The sequence below is a fragment of the Tenrec ecaudatus genome, chromosome 3 (assembly GCF_050624435.1).
Source record: "Tenrec ecaudatus isolate mTenEca1 chromosome 3, mTenEca1.hap1, whole genome shotgun sequence".
In the NCBI taxonomy this organism is placed as follows: Eukaryota; Metazoa; Chordata; class Mammalia; order Afrosoricida; family Tenrecidae; genus Tenrec; species Tenrec ecaudatus.
The window spans coordinates 167,000,035-167,022,122 of record NC_134532.1 but is presented as its reverse complement, the minus strand read 5'-3'; the positions used below and the strand labels follow the sequence as shown (position 1 = coordinate 167,022,122).

Below are 22,088 nucleotides of genomic sequence, written 5' to 3'. Positions count from 1 at the left end.
AACTCACACACTGACCTTGGGATTTGAACCACGAACCTAAGCTGCATCGCCAACGGGGCTCCATGCGTCAACCAGACATGAAATAAACTATTGTCTCCAACAATCCAAAATGAAACTTCTCATCCTGAAGACAGCCTGTGGGAGTTCACTTGGATGATCCATGTGGAGACCTTGGTGTCTGAAAGTGGCGTGTCTTATCTCCAAATGTGGTGTAGACCCGTTGCTCCACCCTCGTCGGGGACCATGGAAGCAAGGTCTCCGATCTGGCAATTAGAGGCAGAGCTGCAGACGAGTCATTTGTTTCCCTCCTGTATTTTCTTCCCTATTCCTCTCGCTGGCTTGTCATAAGGCTGTGGGTGTCCTCTCCCATGTAGAAACAAAAGGGGGTGTCCAGTGACCGGTGGGCCTGTGGATGACAGCTGGAACAAGGAGGTTTAATGGGGCCTTCGCTGTCTTGTCTGATTCTTTATTTTCTTTGGAGACCTTGTGGCTAAGAGATCTGGCTTTTTTGGCAGGGAGGGAAGGGAGGATGGGCGGGGGCGGTATTTGCCAGGATTTCATCCTAACTGGGGATTTCGGGGGAGAAGGGAAGGAGCCCTGGAACAGACATCCCCTTTTTGGGGGGCCCTCAGATCATTTCAATTCTATGGGAAGAAAAGTCCATGGATCATGCACTTCCTGTTTATCGCTTTAAGAACAGAAATAGACATTGTTATCATTTTCAATCCAGAAAATAATAATAAAATTTCCTTTCCTAAAGACAGCACATGGAAGTTATGTAACTTGATTATTTAAATCTCAAATAGCCACTTTGATGGTTACATTCAAAACAAAGCTTTACAAACGTAAACACCATTATCCCAGAAACAGTATTGCACAGTCAACTCAGTTGCTACTCTTGAAATTCTCTGGTCACTGTTGTCACACATTCTACATTATAACATTCTTCTGTGCCCTGTTTTTTGTGCTCTTAGTTTTTAATTCCTTTTTGTTCTTTGAAATTGAAGATTAAAATCTGTGTTCGACAGTTATATAATCCCCTGTCAACTTGCAAAGGGGTGGAGTCTAGCCTGTCTGTCAATCAGGTTGCAACTTAATGACCTCATTTGGAAGCATGATGGAGATAAATAGCGGGCTGGAGGCAAGATACAAACAGACACTCCACTTATATTCCTGATGACAAGCCACATGGAGACCCCTGATGGAACCAGAGCTCTGGAGCTGAAGGAACCCCATGGAGACCCACACCAGCATTGAGATGCTGCCACTGCAACCGAATCCACAAAACTTTCCACCCACGGGCCTGTGATCTCCCTGCATTAGATCTCATTGCATGGTTGCATAAGTCTGAAGAGGAAATTATAGACTGGTATTGAACACATGGGTTAATATGGACTTGATCTGGATTGGGCTAGGATGTTTTCTTAATATACAATTATTCTTTGATATAAAGCTCTTATACACATATGAATGTCTATGAATTTATTTCTCTAGTCTACCGGGATTAACACGTGTTGAAGAGAAAAATCTAAATCCAACATGTTTGAGTAATAGAGGGTGAATGAGAATGAAGGAAACCCTCAATTAGATGAGTTGACAAAATAGCTTAGACGATAGAGTCAAACATACTAATAGCCACGAACCTGGAAATATTTTGTACTGTCTGCAGGTAAGATCACCATGTGTTGGTTGTAGCCAACTGGACAGCATTCAACATGCCTTTGAGTGTGAGACATTGGTGGCTCAGTGGGAGCCACCAATTCTTGTTGCCCGTGTGAGAGACCCAGATTCAACTCCCCGCTGATGCATCCCAGGCATAGCGTCTAGCCTCTTAAAACAAGTGAGTGACTATGTGCTAGGATTCACAAAGCATCCACGCCAAGGCAGACCAGAACTAAGAGCCCGGTGAGCTGCTTCTGGAAACAAATGCTTCCTCCTCATGTGCTGTGTTGGCGTCTCTGTAAGGAGGGGACGGAGCGTTGGCAGCCAATGACAAATGTATCAGTCGGCCTTGAATGGTAGACTGCACTGTAGAGATGACTCAGCCACCTTTCTATAAAAGCAGTGATATGATAGATGAGGGCAGACTATAAAAATTACTCCAGGGACAGATGGGCCTCCCCAGAGAGCTGAGCAAGGCTACAGGGAGCGGCAGCAAGTTCACAGCCTTAAGGGATCAGGCTTCTCGGGTCTCTTAGGCTCTCAGCTGAGCGCCTTCGTTTCACTGAGAGAGAAAGACACAGGGGCAAAACCTCTCCACCTTATCATCTACAAGGAAAGGTCACCGCTTGTCTGTCAGTGTGTCCTACTGTGGTTGCTTGTTTCCTCAACCAGATGTATTGACCCAGTGGCAGCAGCAATGAGCTCAAACATAGGCATGATTGTGAGGATGGTACAGGGCTCGGCAGTGTTTTGCTCTGTTGCACGTGGGGTCAGAACTGACTCTCTGGCACCAAACACAAAGTAGAGGCTGTTCTCTCAGCAAGGGCTCTGAGTAGTCACACGCCCACTGGAGACCAGTACTATTGCTACTGTGCTGCTGCTGTGCAATGACGTGTGTACAATAGAACAGAAACACTGCCTGCTCCCGTGCCCTGCCCGCAGTCCCTTGGTCTGCAGCTATGGTTGCAACCACCCACTTGAAGGCTTTCTGCCCCTCTACTGTACTTATTCAAGCATGATGTCCTTCCCCAGGACTAGTCTCTCTTGACAACGTGTCCAAAGTACGTGAGATAAGGTCTGGCTATCCTTGTCTCTAAGGAGCACGCTGGCCTGACTTCTTCTAGGGCAAATTGGTTTGCTTTTTGAGCAGTCCTTGGGACTCGTAGTAGTCTTCTCTAGCTCCACAGTGCAAATACATTCATTCTTCTTGGAGCTTGCTGAGTCCATGTTCAACTTCCACATGCAGACAAGGCGATTGAAAATATCATGGTTTGGGTCAAGATCACCTTAGTCCTCAAAGTAACATTCTTGCTTTTCAATACTCTAAACACTTCTTGTACAGTAGGTTTACCTAATGCAACTCAGCTTTTGATCTCTTGACTGCTGCTTCCATGGGCACTGGTTGTGTGAAAAATCTTCGACAACTTCAACCCTTTCTTCATTTATCATGTTGTCTATTGATCCAGTTGTAAGAATTTTGGTCTTTGCATTGAGTTGTCATTCACACTGAGGGCTGACAACCTTGATCATCAGCAAGTGTTTAAAGTTCTCCTTTCTTCAGCAAGGAAGGTGTCAGCAACATATGGCAGGTTGTTAATAAGCCTTCCTCCAATCCTCATGCTACATTCTTCTTCAAATAAGCCAACGGCTCTTGTTATTTGCTCAGCATTCAGACTAAGTGTAGTGAGAGGACACATCCTTGATACACACCTTCCCTGAATTTATACCATGTAATATTCCCTTGTTCCACTCACACAACTGCCTCTTGATCCATATTTGGTTTTGCACAAGCGCTATGAAGTGTTCTGGTGGATTGACATGGTAACTGCAAACATTAATTAATAAGAAGAACATGGAACATACAAAGTATGAATCTAAAAAGATTTGGAGTAATAAAAAATGAAATGGAACATGAAGCTTATGGCATTCCATGATGTTCAACTTCCTGACATGATCACTGAAGACAAAGAGGTGCATAAGCAAATGTGGTAAAGAAAGCTGATTGTGCCCGGCTATCAAAAGATATAGTGTCTGGAATCTTAAAGGCTTGAAGGTAAGCAAGCAGCCATCTAGCTGAGAAGCAACAAAACCCACATGGAAGAAGCACACCATCCTGTGTGATCCTGAGGTGTCTATGGGATCAGGTATCAGGCATCAAAGAACAAAAAAGTCATATAATTGTGAATGAGGGGGAGTGCGGAGTGGAGACCCAAAGCCCATCGGTAGGCAACTGACATCCCCTTATAGAAGAGTCCCAGGGAAGAGACGAGCCAGTCAGGGTGCAGTGTAGCACTAATGAAACATAGAAATTTCCTCTAGTTCTTTAATGCTTCCTCCTCACCCATTATCATGACCCCAATTCTAACTTACAAATCTGGCTAGACCAGAAGATGTATACTGGTACAGAAAAGAGCTGGGAACACAGGAAATTCAGGACGGATAAACCTCTCAGGACCAATAATGAGAGTAGAGATGCCAGGAGGGGAAGAGGAAGGTGGAGTAGAAAGGGGGAACCAGTCACAAGGATCTATATATAACCCCTTCCCTGGGGGAGGAACAATAGAAAATTGATGAAGGGAGACATTAGACAGTGTAGGACATGACAAAATAATAATAATTTATAAATTAGCAAGGGTTCATAAGGGAGAGACAGGTAAGGGGAATGAGCTGATACCAAGGGCTCAAGTAGAAAGAAACTATTTTGAGAATGATCCTGGCAACAAATGTACAAATGTGCTTGACACAATGGATGTATGGATTGTGATAAGATTTGTATGAGCCCCCAATAAGATTTAAAACGAAAATATAAAGTTTGATATGATAGACATTTGTGAGCTTACATAGACAAACATTGGCCATTTTTAATGAGAAAATCATACTATTTACTATGCTGAGAATAGATTCAAAAGGAATGAAGTTGTATTCATCATCAAAAAGGACATCTCAAGATCCAACTTGATGTGCAATGCTAGTATGGGTATCAGAAATTAACCTGGAGATCACAAGATAGAATTTTACCAGACCAACAACCTCTTCATTGCAAATACCATTGTTCAACAACACAAACAGCGACTGCACACATGGACTTCTTCAGGTGGAATACACAGAAATAAAACTGAATATAACTGTGGGAATAGAGGATGGAAAATATCAGTATCAGCAGCTAAAAGCAGACCAAGGGCTGACTGTGGAACAGATCATCAATTTTTCATATGTAGTCTAGGTTGACGCTGAAGAAAACTGATGGAATACTAACTGAAATGTTTCAGCAAGCTGATGAAGCAATAGAAACACTCACTTCTCTATGCCAGGAAATTTGGAAGACAGCTATTTGGCCAACTGACTGGAAGATAGCCATATATGTACCCATCCAAAGAGCCCTGGAGATACATCGACCACCATTGGATCCATGGCACTTTGCACTCAATGGCCTGTGATATTCCTGCATTATGCATCATTTTATGTGATGGTGCAAGTCGAAAGGGATTTAAGGATTAGTATCGGACTTATGAACAAGAGTTGGACTGGGCTGGGATGTTCTTATGCATAAAGCTTCTTGATATAAAGCTCTTCCTCTAGTCAACATGGCCTGATACAGATATTTACTTGTGTTTTATTGACTATACCATTCAACTCTGTGGACCAAAAAAAACTATGGATACCCTTATGTGTTAGTCTGGGTAGACTAGAGAAACAAGTCCACAGACATATATATATTAAGTGTACATTAAGAAAACTTCCCAACCCAGTGCTGTCCAAGCCCATAACTACAACATTAACCCATATGTCTGATACCAATTTACAAAGTCCTCCTCAATCTCATAAACCATATGCAATGATGCCGACTGCAGGAGGAAAGCCGAATCAGTGAACGTGTAAACATCTCAGCGCTGACAAGAGTCTCCATGTGGCTGCTCCAGCGCCCAGGGCTGTAGCAGAGTAGGTCAATGTGGCTTCACCTCAAGGATGTCTAACAGGAAGTGAGCTTTGCCAGGTGAAGCAGGGAATAGCTAAGGTAGCTGCACCCTAGTCCGACCATCAGAGAGCAAGAAACCCGAGAACCAGAAAGGTGAGGCTCACAGAGCCATTTATCTCTCCACCCTTCAATTAATCCCACAAGGTCTATGGGTCAGGTTGGCACAATAAGCCTTAACTATCCCACCCTAAGAAAAATGGGAATCTCAGAACACTACATTGTGCTCATGCGGAACTTGTACATGGATCACGAGGAAATTGTAGGAGAAAAACAAGGGCATGATGCGTGCTTTAAAATCAGGAAATGTGTTGTCAGAGATATATCCTCTTACCATACATGTTCAATCTGTATGCAAATAATCAGAGAATCTGGATTATATGAAGATGAATGTGGCTTATTAACAACCTGTGATATGCAGATGACACAACCTTGTTTGCTGAAAATAAGGACTTGAAACACTTGCTGATGAAGATCAAAGAGTGCAGCCTTCTGATGCTGCCCAGCTATCAAAAGTTATAGCGTCTGGGGTCTGAAAGGCTTGAATATAAACAAATGGCCATCTAGCTCAGAAGCAACAAAGCCCACATGGAAGAAGCACACCAGCCTGTGTGACCACAAGGTGTTGAAGGGATCGGGTATCAGGCATCAAAGAACAAAAAATCATATCATTGTCAATGAGGGTGAGTGCAGAGTGGAGATCCAGAGTCCATCTGTAGGCAACTGGACACCACTTACAAAAGGGTCTCGGGGAGATGAGCCAGTCAGGATGCAGGGTAGCAACGATGAAACATACAACGTTCCTCTATTTCCTAAATGCTTCCTCCTACCCCACTATCATGATCACAATTCTACTTTACAAATCTGGCTGGACCAGAGGATGTACACTGGTACAGATAGGAACTGGAAACACGGGAATCCAGGACAGATGATCCTTTCAGGACCAGTGGTAAGAGTGGCAATACCAGGAGGATAATGGGAAGGTGAGGTGGAGAGGGGGAACTGATTACAAGGATCTACATGTAACCTCCTCCCTGGGGGATGGACAACAGAAAAGTAGGTGAAGAGAGATGTCGGACAGTGTAAGATATGACAAAACAATAATACATTATTAAGAGTTCATGAGGGAAGGGGAGTGGGGAGAGAGGGGGGGAAATGAGGAGCTGATACCAAGGGCTCAAGTAGAAAGCAAATGTTTTGAGAATGAGGACAACAAATGTACAAATTTGCTTGACACAATGGATGCATGTATGGATTGTGATAAGAGTTGTACGAGCTCCAAATAAAATGATTTGATAAATAAATAAATAAATAAATAAAGTTGCAGCCTTCAGTATATACTACAAATCAATGTAAAGAAAATTCTCCCAACTGGACCAATACGTCACATCATAATAAACAGGAAAAATTGAAGTTGTCAAGGATTTCTGTCCTACTTGGATCAACAACCAGTGCTCATGTAAGCAGCAGTATGCAGCACACAGAACAAATGACATGTTGCATTGAGTAAATCTGCTACACAGACCTTGTTAGAGCGTTGGGAAGCAAGGATGCTGCTCTGGCAATCGGAAGCACTCATGCACCTATGCCAAGAAATTTGGAACGCCTCTACCTGGCCAACCCACTGGAAGAGATCTACATTGTGCCTATCTTAAAGAAAGGTCACCCAACAGAATATGGAAATTATTGGACAGTATCACTAATAGCACCTACAAGTAACAATTTTGCCGCAGATAATTCAAAAACAGTGTGCTAGGCAGGTTCTCTAGAGAAACAAGACCAGGACACTTCTGATTATGTAACGACAAATTAGTCCACACAGCAGTACAGAGGGTTCAGTTCAACTCACCTCCGTGAAACAGTTAATGTGCTAGAAGCCCTTCAACTCACGTGGGCTGCCAGGTCTAAGGTCAAGGAAGCAGAGCAGAGTCATCCCTGGAGTAAGGCAAGCAGAATCTGCCCGTAGGCAACAAGCGGCAAGGTGGGTCACCAACAGTCAGTAGCTCCGGAGATTAGGGAAGCAGGCCCGGATGGGATGTAAAGTGCAACCCTCCAGCTCAAGTGATGTACGCGCCATCAGCTTAGTGAAGCAGGTCTCAAAGAAGCCTCAAGCTCTAGCGACACAACTCACAGGCTGGCCTGGCCCACAGGTAGTGTAGCTCACAGGTTGAGGCAGAGAACTAACTACAGCAGCAGCTTGAATGCTCCAGCATGCCCTGATCACCAGAGAGCAAGAGAGGAGGGGAGGGCGGGCCTTGCAGAGCTGTTTATCTCTTTGCCGTCCAATCAAATTGCAACCTGATTAATCCCACTTGTTCCTATTGGCCAGGTTGGCACAATAAACTATCGCAAATGGCTACTGGGGTACATCAACAGGTAGCTGCTAGACATTCAAACTGGCTTAAATTTCTAATTCAGATTCTGATTCAGAATTTTGATTCAGAAGAGGATGTGGCACCAAAGTATCGCTGTGAATGTCAGATGGGTCTTGGCTGAAAGCAGAGAATACCACAAAGATGTTTACTTGTGTTAAATTGAGCATGCAAAGGTATTCAATTGTGGAGCATACCAAACTACGGAGAGCCTTGAGAAGAATGGGATTCCAGAGCGCTTCATTGTGCTCACGTAGAGCCAAGAGGCAGCCATTGGAACAGAACAGTGGGAAACTGCATGTTTTAAAATCAGGAAAACTGTGCGTCAGAGTTGTACCTTTCACTGTACTGATTCAAGCACATTGCACATCGAGCAAGTAATCTGAGAAGCTGGGCTATATGAAAAACACATCAGGATTACGGGAAGGTTTATTAACAACCTGTGATATGCGCAGGACACTACCTTTCTTCTGAAAAGAATTGATGCATTTGAATTACAATACTGGCAAAGAATATAGAAAATGCCATGAATTGTCATGAAAGAAGTACAGCCAGAATGCTCCTTAAAAGCAAGGATGGGGTGGGGGGAGAGAAAAAAAAGCAAGGATGGTGAGACAAAGTCTCGCTTACTTTGGACGTGTTAACAAAAGAGACTTAAACTTGAAAACATAAGGCCAGAGATACACAAGCAGGACAGAGATCCAGAGCAGACTGGAAATCTGGAGCAAACTGGACACGCTCTTGTCTTCCCTTGGTTGTGGATACTGAGCTAAGTCAGTTTCCGAGGACATCCTCAGCTCATGACCGCAGAGTGGACAAACTGCCCACCCTCACATCCCCTTGCAAACATCAGAAATGCATCCAGTGTGACCCAGAAGCCCAAAAAGAATTATAATTATATCATACATTATAATAATTATTATTAATTAAAAATGTTACTTAAAAAAAGATAGAAAAAACTGACACCAAGTCAAACCCAATTAATAGCAACACTATAGGACAGGGTAGAACTGCCCCTGTGGGTTTCAGAGACTGTAAGTCTTTATGAGTAGACACCTCATCTTTCTCCCACAGAGCACCTGGTGGTTTCAAATCTCTGACCTTCCAGTTAGTGGCCGAATGTGTAACCCACTGTGGAAAGGACATCAAATCTGGTAAAGTAGGTAAGCAAAAAAAGGACACCTTTCGTTCTCTGATGGTCGGACCAGTGTAGGACTACCTCAGCTGGCAAGGCTCACTTCCTGAGAAAGATCCCTAAGGGTAAGCCAATATGGACCTACCCCAATGCAGCCCTGGGTGCTGGAGCAGCTGCATGGAGACCCCTGCCAGCGCTGAGATGTTTACATGTTCACTGAATGAGCTTTCCTCCTGCAGCTGCCGTCATTGCATGTGTTTTGTGAGACTGAGGCGTTTGTAGATTGGTGTCAGACATATAGGCTAATGTTGGATTTATGGGTTTGCACAGCACTGGGTTGGGTGCTTTCTTAATGTACACTTACCCTTTATAGAAAAAAAAAAAATATATATATATATGAGTTTCTGTGGATTTGTTTCTCCGGTCTACCCAGACTAACACAATCACTGTAGTAGTTGCATAATCTGGTGTCAATTTGGGACTTGAGAGGATTAAAAGGGGTGGAGTCTAGTCTATCAATCAGGTCATAGCCAGTCAGGCCTCTGTGTGGGCATGGCCTTCTCCTGAGAATTCTGGGAATTGCTGGATTTCCTCCTTGGAGATGGGAGACAGACTCTCTCACAGCTCACTCCCTTGGAGACTCTCTACTGACAAGGTTAACTCCCTGGAAGACATCCTTGAGAAGAAGCCACATAGACCTACCCTGATGCAGAACCTGGGAGCTGGAGAAGCCACATGGACCTACCCTGATGCAGCCAGACCTCTGGAGACAGAGAAGCTACATAGAGACCCCTGCCAGGGGGGCTGAGATGCTTACAGCACCACTGGTTCCAGAAGACTCCCAAACCACTGACCTGTGATCCTCTTGCATTCGGCATCATTGCATGTGTTTCATGAGTCTGAAGAGGACTTTATAGATTGGTATCTGACATATGGTCTAGTATTGGACTTATGGACTTGATCTGGACTGGGCTGGGGTGTTTCCTCAATATTCAATTGTTCTGGTATAGAAACCTCTTTCTTATATCCATATGAGTGTCTGTGAATTTGTTTCTCTAGTCTACCCAGACTAGCACAGTCACTGTGATTCAGAACTGACTTCCAACAAATTATACCACAATAATAGAAATGCATGCAGCTGTTAAAAGTAAAAACTACACATCTGGAACAGTGTTGCTACCAGAGAACATTGTAAACTCAATTTTGGTAGATGCAGTTAGATTAAAATGTTATACCTTATTGTTTAGTCTCCCTTTTAACCCATCTTAAAGTTGTGTCATTTAAAAACAGTGCAGGGGAAATTCATGTGGATTGTGGCCCTGGTGAATGGCCTTTGACGAGACCAGGGATGTGAATGGCCTTTCTTTATGCAGAGTGCCATGGGAAGGGGACCATTGCAGACACAGCTAGGTTAAAGTAGAACCTTATAACTTGACCTCCTTTTTGACCCATTTTAAATTTTTCTAGTCTTAATATTTCTGGGATTCTTTCCGATAGAAGTTTTTCTCTGGTTTGCTAGTTTGTTTTTGTTTGTTTTCATATTTTTTCCTGTATATGAAATCCAGAATGATCAATCTAGAGAGGCAGTAAGTGGATGCATAACTGACTCGGGAGGGGAATGACAGGGGGGTGGGGGGAGGTGGGGAGCTAAACAGTATAAGGGGGAAATGTTCTACAACTGACTGTGTTGCTGATTGTATAACTCTTTATTGATCGAATTACTGAACTGTATGATGTATGAATTATATGTCAATAAAACTAATTTTTTAAATACCAGAGTCCCTTATAGCTAGAGAAGTGAAAGAATCCAAATACCAAACAAAAAAGAACACATATTAACACAGAACAAACCCAGTGTGTAAGACGTCGATATGAAGAGGGGGCAAAGTGTACAAGGCAACTGTGTGTGTGTGTGTGTGTGTGTGTGTGTGTGTGTGATTTTATGGACACACACTCTGGGGAAAAGAAGAAAAGACTATTATTATAAATTGTTAATATCAGTGGTCTCTGTAGGACAGGATAGGCAAGACTTTTATTTTTTAAAATTTACTCTCTATAACTTTCTTAATTTCTCAAAAAGTATGTACTCCTTTTGCAGAAAACTTGAAAGCCAAAAGCAGCTGTGAATTCTGGTATACGTATGTGATGATATAGCTTCTTGCTTCATTGTCTCTACTCTCTATGAGAATCAGAGGACTGGGAATTTGGATTACCAGGCTTCTAGCCCAGGCTCAGTTTTAAGTATGTTCTATAGTCTTAAACGGGTTGGTTTGCCTCTGGGACCTTAGTTTCTTCCTAAAAAGGGCACTTGATATATTCCATCAAAAAGCAAACCCACTGCCACTGAGTCAACTGCAATTCATAGCCACCCCTCCATAGGGTTCCCTGGGCTTCATAAGTCTTGACAGGAGCAAGCCTTGACCGCTTTGTCTGGTGGGTTTGAACTGCTGACGTTGAACCTGACCATGTATTTTAGCGATTTGTATGTGCCAAGCACTGTGCTAAGCTGTTTCCTCACCAGAGTTCCATGAATTAAACATTATCCTTCTGCTCCAGAATGGATAGACTTGGGGGTACAGCTCAGGGGAAGAGCATTTGACGGCAGAATGGATAGACTCAAAGCACCCAGGTGGAATTGGAATTCAAAGTTAAGATTAGCTGACTCAAAAAAAAAATCCATGTTGTCACCACTCCACCAGTCCTCCAGCACGTCCTGATTCTAAAGTACTCTCAGACCCAGAGCTTCTGACCTGGGAAACCCTGTCATTCTGTCAGTCCCTGGCCCTCCTGAGGCTGCCGCTGACCTCTGCACAGCAAGGAAGCTCTGCCATCCTCACAGTTATTGTTGTTGTTATTAGTAGGCCCGTTGTTGCAACCTCTGTGTCAGTCTGTTTCCTTGGGGGTCATCTTCTTTCTGTCTTCCTCGTGTCTGCTGACCCGCTGCTTTACCAAACATGGAGTCCTTTTCCAGAGACTGCTCTCTCCTGAAACACGCACAAAGAACGTTAAGACAAAAGGTCTCCCCGTTCTTCCTTCGAAGGAGCACTCCTAGCTGTACTCCTGCAGAAACAGATCCGTTTGTTCTTCTAGCAGGCCACAGTACTCTCCCCGTTCTTCACCAACACCACATTCCCATGCTGTCCCGGTTCTCCAGTCTCCCCTAGTCGCTGCCCGGCTTTCACACGCCTGTGACGTGATGGAAAATCCCATGACTTGGGTCAGGTGCACTGGAGTCCTCAAAGGCACATCTTCGCCTTTACAATTTAAATAGATGTTGTGCAGCAGCTGTGCCCAGTGCTATTCGTCATTTTAGTTGGATCCAGAAGCATTGATTGTGGATCCAAGCAAAATGAAATCCTTCACACCTTCCATCTTGGCTCCATCGGGATGCTGTCTATCGGCCCAGTGGCGATGGTTTTTGTTTTGTTTACACTGAGTTATCATCCATTCCGAAGGCTGCAATCCTTGATCTCCATCAGCAAATGCTTCATGTCCTCTTCACTTTCCGGAAGCAAGGTTGTGTCATCTACATGTTGCAGGTTGTTAATAAGCCTTCTTCCAATCCTGATGCCACATTCTAATTATGTTTATGTTTGCTGTTGTATCAAACTCTAAAACAGGGTCTCACAACCTCAAAACCACTGACATTCTGAACCAATAAAGCGTTGTTCTGGGTGGGGCCCAGGGTCAGGGCCTGTCATGTGCATTATAGGATGTTAACAGCACCCTTGACCTCTACTGACTAGATGCCAGTAGAATCTAACCCTCACTTGGGACACTAAATTGTCTTCCGACATTCCCAAATATTTCCAAGGGAAAAACAGTTTCCCACTGTGACCCATGGCTCTAAAAGGGGGTTAAAGAAAAGTCAAATTCCTGCGTTCATCCTGAAGAGATACTGCTAGATTGAATGGAGGTTAAAAAAAATCTAGTAAATATTTTTTACCTCCATGGTCTTTGACTTTATTACTAGCTTGGGCTAAAGTCAGGTGGAAGCAACTGACAATTAGTCATCATGTGCAAAGCAATGTACTAATTAGATGTAAATTAAGTATTCCATTATCCCAGGATCAGGAAAAGGAGATAGGGCAAATCTTGCCTTCTCAACATTGACTCCACTTCACGCTTAGAGGAATCTGCCTTTGCCTGAGGTATCAAAGCCTCCCGAAAGACTGCTGGGTACAAGGGTCATTTTCAGCTCCGAGCAGTAGAACATGAATACAATGTTGATTTTATTCCCCATTAATTAAGGCAGCAGCACAATTCACCTGGGCCAAAAAATTAAAAAACACCTTAGGGGGCAAGAGGCAAGAAAAGAAAATTTAGGCTCTCTCTCACACCTCCTAGAAAATGCAGATGAACAAATCTCATAGTAAGAGACACGGGAAGAGAGAGTTGGAAATCATCTAGTGTGCCCAAGGGGAGGTGATTCCTTCATCCTTCTGTCTGTACACTGCTCCATCAGCATGGTCCATTTCGGATTATTTTTATATCATTACCATTTTCCCTGCAATTGAATAAATACAATAATTACCTACTGATCTGAAACAGTCCTGGAAAAAAAAAAAAAAGAAAGAAACAGTCCTGTAATTTGTGTTGAAGTAATACCCAGCTTATCACCATCATCATCATTATGCCTCCCAGGACTATATGCTTAATTTTTGTTAGGCTTTGCACTCCCAAAAAGAGTTACTGTCTTGGAAACTCAAAGGGGCAGTTCTACTCTCTCCTGTTAAGAGTTGCTCTGAGCTGGAATCAACTCAATGGCAGTGAGTTTAAAATAAGGAACACTTAACTCGGGCGAAAACCTGAACTCGCCATTTGCTCCCCTACCACTAAAGTAAGGCACATTAACACCACAGAACTGCTCTGGGGCTGGGCCTGGAGAACAGACCCCATGAAATACAGATCATGTGTTACATGATCATGAATGCATGGTGAACTGGCCGGCTGTGCTACATGAAGGGAAGCAAGTATAATAAACTTAGCCCTTAGCAGTCTATTAAGTAGAGCACTTAAATCATAATTCTAGGCCAGTAGCACAGGCTGTGCAGGTGACTTGGACAGACTCTCAGAATTTAAAGAAGACTTAATATTCCTTGGAGTCTGATTACATATACCCTCAATTTGGGGAAACTGCTTATTCATGGATGGGTACTACGACTTGATTATCTGGTCCAAAGGTGATTAATCACACATTTCACTAAAGGATGCTATGTCTTCTTAAATGTCAGTCTGAAAACCAAGAACCATTATGTCACACATGACACTTAACTCCAAGAAGAGTGTTGTTCCCTCCTAAGTAATCAAAATTCAAGTAAAAAAAGCCTGGATAATTGATGGCTGTAAAATTGTTACCTGATTTTCATACACAAGGTACATTCATTGGCATATGTGGTCATGTCGCTCCCACACACAGGGCTTAAGTCCCTCGGACATCCTGGTAATTGATACTGGCTACAGTCTGGCTAGAAAACAGAAAAAAGTAATTAGAGAACACCTTGAGAAAATTTGACACCAAGATAACTGAGAAAGGAGACGGTATCTCATATCTTCCCTAATGACATCTTACAAAAAATATTTACACTTTCTTCAAAAATAACATAAAAATTCAATTTTGCTAACATAAAAATTCAATTAATTCATCAGTTAAAACCATACTTCCCCAAACAGAAGCTGCTCTTCCCAGAGTGCCCCTTTCCCTGAGGAAAATCATGGAGCCCTGACCTGCTACTGATTGACCTGCTGGGACGACTTGACCCATAACCAAAGTGAAATCACTTCTGCGCAGGAGTCTTAAGAGCCATCGCAGAGCGAGCTATAGTTCTTGGCCCATGGCCAAAGAATCATCCATGTCCCAAAGAGGATCGAATCCATCAGCTTCCTCAGCTCTATTATCAGACAAAAAACAACGTAGCTAATTAAGCCTACATAATAGAGTAAGAATAAAGCGTAATATAGGAAATGGTGAAGACAGTAACCAGCGCTGCATGAGGTGTCGGGGACATTTTCATAGAGAAAGTTGCAGGTAAGTTAGGGCTGGAGGGACAAGTAGGTATTGGTAAAGTGGAGGAAACCACATATTCTTATTCTTTAATGGAAAACTAGCACACATCTTCTTCTTAACCTTTATCATCCATTCCTCCAGCCTGCTGTGGGCACATGATTCTATCCCTTCTTTTAGACTATGAGGTCACGCTACCAACCATCTGTCAGTTTACTGGCCTGTGGTGGCTCTGTATTACTGTGAGTCTTGTAGTTATGCCTTTGGTATTTCAAATACCAGTAGGACCACCCATGATGGACAGTTTTCTATAACAAAAGATTGGAGAGTTGAGACACTGGAATTATGGTGTTAATGAGGAATATACATATACCAAGCACATATGTTTTGGAAGAAGTATAGAAAGAATGTTCATTAGAGACAAGGATGGACCAAAATCATCTCACATACTTTGGAGATGTTATCAGGAGGCATCAATCCCTGGAGAAGGACTTCACACTTGGTAAAGTGTAGGTTTAAGAAAAAAGAAGAAGGCCTTCAATGAGGTGGAATTGACACAGTGACTACCATAGGCTCAAACACAGCAAGAATTGTAAGGATGACACTGAACCAAGCTGTGTTCATTCTGTTACACAAGGGATCACTAGGCGTAGGAACTGACTTAATGGCAAGCATTGGGCTGCTAACCACAAGGTCAGCAGTTCGAAACCACCAGACACTCCCTCAGAGTAACAGTCCCAGAAACTCAAAGGGGCAGTTTGATTCAGTCTTACATGGTTTCTATAAGTCAGAATTGACTTGAAGACAGTGAGTTTTTTGAATAGGAACAAAATCATAAAGATATAGTGTGCTGTAGAAGGTGAATGGTGTTGTCTGCTATATAGTAATTCTGATGGAGATAAACCAATCAAATCCTCTGCCATCAAGTCGATTCCAATTCATAGTGACCCTATATAGTGTTTCTGAGGCTGTAAATCTTTATGGAAGCAGGCAGCTGCATCTTTCACCCTCAAGAAGAACTGTGGTCTTGAACAACCAACCTTGTAGTTGGTAAAAACTTTTAAAAGGCTTATCATTTAATTGTTGTCGTTGTTGTTATTAGGTACCATCAAGTATATTCTGACTCATTACAACCCTATGTACAACAGAATGAAACACTGCCCAGTCCTGCACCGTTCTTAGAAATTGTTCTTATGTTTGAGTCCATTGTTGCAGCCGCTGTATCAATCCATCTTGTTGAGGGCCTTCATCATTTTGTTTCTTTTTCAGCCTTTCCATTTTACCAAGTATGATCTAGTAAGCTCTATTATTACACCCCAAGAGAAGCAAGCTGCAGGAAGAGAATTCAACCATGCAACAGGTGGTTTTAAACATAAAAGAAAACTGCACACCTACTCACAGATTTTCAGCACACCCACCAGGAGACAATTGTGAATGGCTAAGATTACACCAATATACAATCATCAATTAAACACAACATTCAATGTCTCAGAGATATCAGACAATTTCAGACATGAAAGCTGTTCACATGAAAATAAAGTGGCTCAAATAAATGAACAAAATACAAAGCCAGAACACCTTTCTCGGGTAGAAATGGCATTGGAATTACCTGATAAGGGATTCAAATGAATGGTAGCTAGGCTCCTTCAACAAATTAAACAATCAGGAAACTTTCACACAAAAGCAAGGAAAATGCAGGGGGGAACATGTAGAAGAATTCAGGAAGATACTACAAGAAAAACCTGGGGGGAAATGAAAAATTAGAAACCCCCAAAAAATAGATATCAAAAAGATTTCAAAAATAAGATTATATATTGATAAAGCAAAGGTCTAGAATTGAGTCAATAGACAAATAGTGAGTTTGAAGATAAATCTCTCAATACAGAAGAACAACAAGGAAAAAAACCAAAACCTAAAGAATTCCTGAGAACTAGATGTGACACCATCAAGGGGAATAACTCACATGTGATCAGAATTCTACAACAGGAAGAGACAACAAAAAGTACAGAGACAGTAGTCAATGAGTTGTTGGAAGAAAACTTTTCTACTTCATGAGAGACAGAAGATAGGCATTCCAGAAACTCAATTACCACAAATGAGATAGTCTCCAAAATAAAATCACCCAAGACATATAATCAAGCTTTCAAAAATTAGGGGCAAGGAAAGAATCCCAAGAGGAGTTCAAGAAAAAGGAAAAGTTAAACCTACAAAAGGGAACCAGTAAGACTAAGTTCTGATTTATCAGCAGAAACTATGCAAGCAAGAAGGCAATGAGGTTACATGTATATAAACTCGGAGAGAGAAAAAGCCAACCCAAAATCATATGCCCAGCAAAAGTGTCCCTTAAAAAAAGTAAGTGTCCTAATTGGGGAATTAAATGTACTAAAAAAATTAGGACATTCCAGATAAACAAATTAAAAGGACTTGTGAAAACCAGACCAACCTAAGAAGAAATACTAAGAGAGCTCTTTGAGCAGAGAACCAACAACAGTAGAGAATGACCACAGATTAATACACATAATAACACCACGCAGATGTCAACCCAATACACCAAGAAACCAAACCCCTTGCATAAAGTCAATTCTGACTCATAGCAACCCTATAGAACAGGGTAAAATTATAGAACTCAGGTAAAACCTGAGGAGCAACTATTGATTTTAAATGACTGACCTGTGATTAACAGCCCAATGTGAAACCACTGTGTCACCAGAGCCCCTATAGCCCAGATCTAGAAGTATCCAAAGTTAAAAAAAATAAACCCTAAAAGACTGAAAATAGGGAACCAATGATATAGATTGGTAAGGAAGACCATTGCAATGTAAATAAAGGGAACAGTGCAGTTATAGAACTTCTAAATGGAGAGGAAGCCATGCAGATTTCGAGATAAGAGACTAGAGGATAGACAAGTATTCACCTGGGTAAAGGGGAAGCTAGGCAAAAAATGACAGAGGCAGGGGAAGACAATGAAAGGTTTGCAAATGTTGAAGACAACAGAAGCAATTACTGTTACATATACAATCCTGCAATAACTGAACTACAAGTAAACACATCAACAGACACACCAATCGTAATAACATGAGGGAGAGTGGGAGTACACCCATGAATATACATAAAATTTAGGAACTTCCAACCATTAAATTATAGTCTAGGCATCTGCCTGAGACAGAGAAAGGATAATCCCATTTTCTTCAAGAAAATCAGACTCAAAAAAGCTGAGCTATCTAATTAACAAGTATTAGAAGGCACCTACTATGTGCTGTGGACCAGCCACTTGATAATAGATAAGGTATCAACTCTGACCACTACAGGAATATACAAGTTGCGGAGAGTGGAGTGTTGGAGACAGGCAAAAAAGACAATTATAGTTCAATGCTATGGTGGAATGCTAAAGATTAAGAGCACTGGGTCTGTAGTCTGAGTTCTTAGGTTGGGACCAAAATCCCACCACTTCCTGTATGACCTCAGCCAAGGAGATAAGAATTATAACAGTCTCATAGTGCTTGAAGAAATTAAATGAGTTAATTATCTATAAAACATTTCTAACAATACCTGGCATAGTAAGTGTAATCTCAGTTTTTATGGTTACAGTAAGCGGTTGAACAAAAGCATAAAGTATATTTTTATCTGGTTTGGGGGTAGAAGGATGGGAATGCTTCTTGGAAGAGATGGATCTGAGCTGAACACTCAAAAGAAGACTTGGCAAAGAATAAGGGACAAGCACATCAGGCAGAGTGAGGCTGGGCAAAGGCCACCAAAGAGAATGTTTGGGAAAATGCTCAGTGGAGCTGGAGGCAGAGTGTGAATGGAGTAGGTGAGGAGCGAGTGGTAGGCTAGAATGGCCAGTTCATTAAGGACTGCATAAGAAATCTAAGGCGTTGGCTTAGTGCAGAAGGTGGGAGCAAGTCAGCTAAACAAGATGTTGTGCAAAATGCCGCACCAATAGCCAAGTTGCCTTCCAAAACTCTGTGTTCCTCCTTCATGAAAGAGGAGTATACAAGTTACGGAGAAGAAACCCCTCATATGCAATATAATATGATAGCATCTATCTTTTGAATCATTCAAGAAGACCAAGTCTTGAGGTCTTCAAGAACTAAGCTATTAAAAAAAAAAGAACTAAGCTATTTTCATCTAAAAATTTACATTTGGATCTGCATCAAAAGGCTACCTGAAAACTAGCCTATCGCCACAAATTGCTTTAGACTGCACTGTATTAGTAGTGGAGTTCTGGTAGCTTAGTGGTCATGCATTGGACTGCAATCCACTAGGTCAGCAGTTTGGAACCACCAGTCGCTCCCGTTAAGTTACAATCTCAGAAGCTTACGGAAGCAGTTTTCCTTCTTCTTCTTAAAAAATTTTATTGGCATGTAATCCACATACCACTCAGTGGTTCAATCACATCAAAAAGAGTTGTACAATCGTCCCCACAATCAATTTTAGAACATTTTCTTCTTTCTTGTACTCGTTGTAATTAGCTCCCCACTTCCCCCCAACTTCCCCTATTCTCCCAAGAAATCATCAATCCAGTTACTGTCCCTATAGATTCACCTGTTTGGGATTTTATATACAGAAAAACATTTTAACAACAAAAAGCAACTAACAACAGTAACAAAGTAAAACAGATAAAGAATCTCAATTGAAAAGCCAAGAATATTCAAAACTAGAACAAGTTTGAATGGCTCATAAGGGAGATCCAATCATATGGTGCTACCGTTTTCCCTGACTGCATCTACAATAATCCACTTTCCGATGCATTCTGCATGATAGCAAGACTATGCACATCCCTTGTCCGTGGGCACAGGGGATTCAACAGGGGCTTAATCCACGTGTATTTCTCCTTCCCTTTTTAAAAAGAAAAGCCAAAACAGCTTTAAAATGGGCCAAAAGGGAGATCAAGTGTTAAGATATTATATTTTGACCTAACTACATCTGCCATAATGGACTTTACGCTGCTCTCTGTCTGAAAACAGGCTATTCACATCCTTCAACTAAGATTCACCAGACTTACTCCCTGTGCGGACCTGCAAATGGATTTCGGGTTTCCACTGTCATCCATAGTCTTTTGTGAACCAGGTATTCCCAATTTAAGCTCTCTTACTATGCCCTCCTTTCAGTTTAGATTATATTACTTACAATCTTTGGAACTTCTGTGTGGACTGATGCCTCACTTAGATGGCTGTTTATTTGAGAACAAGTCTTTAAGACCCCAGATACTATTCTTTCTGTTTAATATTCTTTCTTGTATCATCTAGTTTCTTCACACTATGCTATAGTACCTATAGTTTCACTGATTTCTTCATGAGGACAAACATGGAGCAGGGGCATGTCATATGAACTAACTGTTCTTCAACCAGGGCTAGAATTAAGTGAAAGCCCCAAATCCATTCACACATCTATGGCTTACCGATGCCCGTGGTTCACCTTAAAGGCATCACTGTCATTTTATGTTCGAGAACCTTATCAATCATGCCCACGGAGCATCACTTCCACTGCCATCAAGGCCAAGGCTGACTTTACAGCAACCCTATCGAACTGCCCGTGAGCCTGCCTGTCTTCGCAGGAGTAGAAAGCCTCATCCTTCCGCACATGAGCAGTTCTACCCTGTCCTACGGTCACTATGAGTTTGCAACAACTCGGTAGAAGTGAGTTTGGTTTTGAGTATGAGTGGGAAGGCCCCCGAGTGTAGAATGGTGTGAGCGAGACTGTGTGGAAGCCTGGTGAACTGCCTCTGCCAAGATACCAGCCAAGGAAGCTCTATGGGGCAGTTCGCCTCTGGAGCACCGGAGGGGGGAGAGGCGGGAGAGGGGGGCAGCGGAATGGGAGGCTTTGCGGGCTCCTCCACTTACTGTTCTATATTCTTCAGGTGTGCCAAACTGACTGTCAGCAGAGGCTGCTGGAAGAAAACAAAGACGGTTTACACCGTGTGGTTAAAGGGCAACTCGTGTTCATAAGGGTCTTTAAAAACCCAGTTCCCCACTTATCCAGACCACACCTTGCCGCTCTTCCCGGAACTACCCCCGCGACACACCCTCCTAAAACAGCTGTTCGGCGGCCTGCTGGCATCCTTTAGAACAGGGGGTTCAGTTCTTTCTGCTAAGTTGGGGTGAGAACCCCTCCTCCCCTCCCCCCTCGCAGGACTGCAGTCTCAGGAGACTTCTTTCAGTCCCCAGGAACGGTGTTTACTAAGCTTCCTTCCCACCGGACAGGCTTCGCACGGGGCTGGTAGCTTCGGAGGAAGAGGAGGAAGACTCGGAGTTAGAACTAATGGTCCCTGGTACTCTATCCGTTTAGTCCCGTTCACCCCATCCGCAGGAAGGTACCGAGTCCAGCTGGCCTAACTCCCCTGAGGGCCCGGTTGGCCTGACAGCACTTGCCATTGGCGATTCCTAATTCCGCCCGACTCCTACTGAGCCACAGAGGACTGAGGACGTCAAAGCCCAACTCCTGCTCACGGTCTCCAAAAAACGCCCCAAAAACCGTTAGGAGAGAAAGGGCGGGGAGACCCACAGGAGAGCGAGCAGGGCCCACCTGGGGAAGAAGAGCGAGCGGAGCGCGTTAGCACTCGGGGGTCGCTCCCTCGCCCGGCCTGGTCCCCGGGGCGCCTTACCTGAGACGTTCTGGGCCAGGAGCAACAGCACCAAGGCGGCGGCCACCAGCGCCATCCTCGGGGTGCCAGCCAGCCGACCGGTGGCTGCGCGCTCGCTCTCGCCAGCTGGCGCCGAGACCGCCGGGCGCGCGCCTGGGGCGGGGGTGACGTCCCGGAGCAGGGAGAGGAGGAAGTGGGATGGGGGACCCGGGGCCCCACGGGCGGAGCCGGGTGAGCGGGCGAGGAAGGAGATCGTAGGGGTGGGGTGAGAAGCAGGAGAAAGGAGGCACAGGTACGCCTCGCGTGGTAGGAGGGAGGGAGGAGGCCCCCTGGTAAGAGCCTTGGCTGTCTAAGTCAGT

At 43.3% G+C, this 22,088-nt stretch overlaps 1 protein-coding gene across 2 annotated transcripts; it reads right to left on the bottom strand.

The window, feature by feature from the left end:
* Positions 1-13,357: 13,357 nt before the first annotated feature.
* SPINK2 (serine peptidase inhibitor Kazal type 2) lies at positions 13,358-21,876 on the bottom strand. Of its 2 annotated transcripts, none has more exons than XM_075544958.1 (4): positions 21,751-21,876; positions 20,990-21,036; positions 14,501-14,610; positions 13,358-13,649 (listed from the first exon to the last, which is right to left on the bottom strand). In XM_075544958.1, the coding sequence occupies exons 1-4, from the start codon at positions 21,803-21,805 to the stop codon at positions 13,604-13,606; spliced, it is 258 nt and encodes an 85-aa protein (XP_075401073.1). In that variant the 5' UTR covers positions 21,806-21,876; the 3' UTR covers positions 13,358-13,603. The 2 variants fall into 2 exon arrangements, with proteins under 2 accessions (XP_075401073.1, XP_075401074.1); XM_075544959.1 differs by having other exon boundaries at positions 20,990-21,033; positions 21,751-21,859.
* Positions 21,877-22,088: the final 212 nt, after the last annotated feature.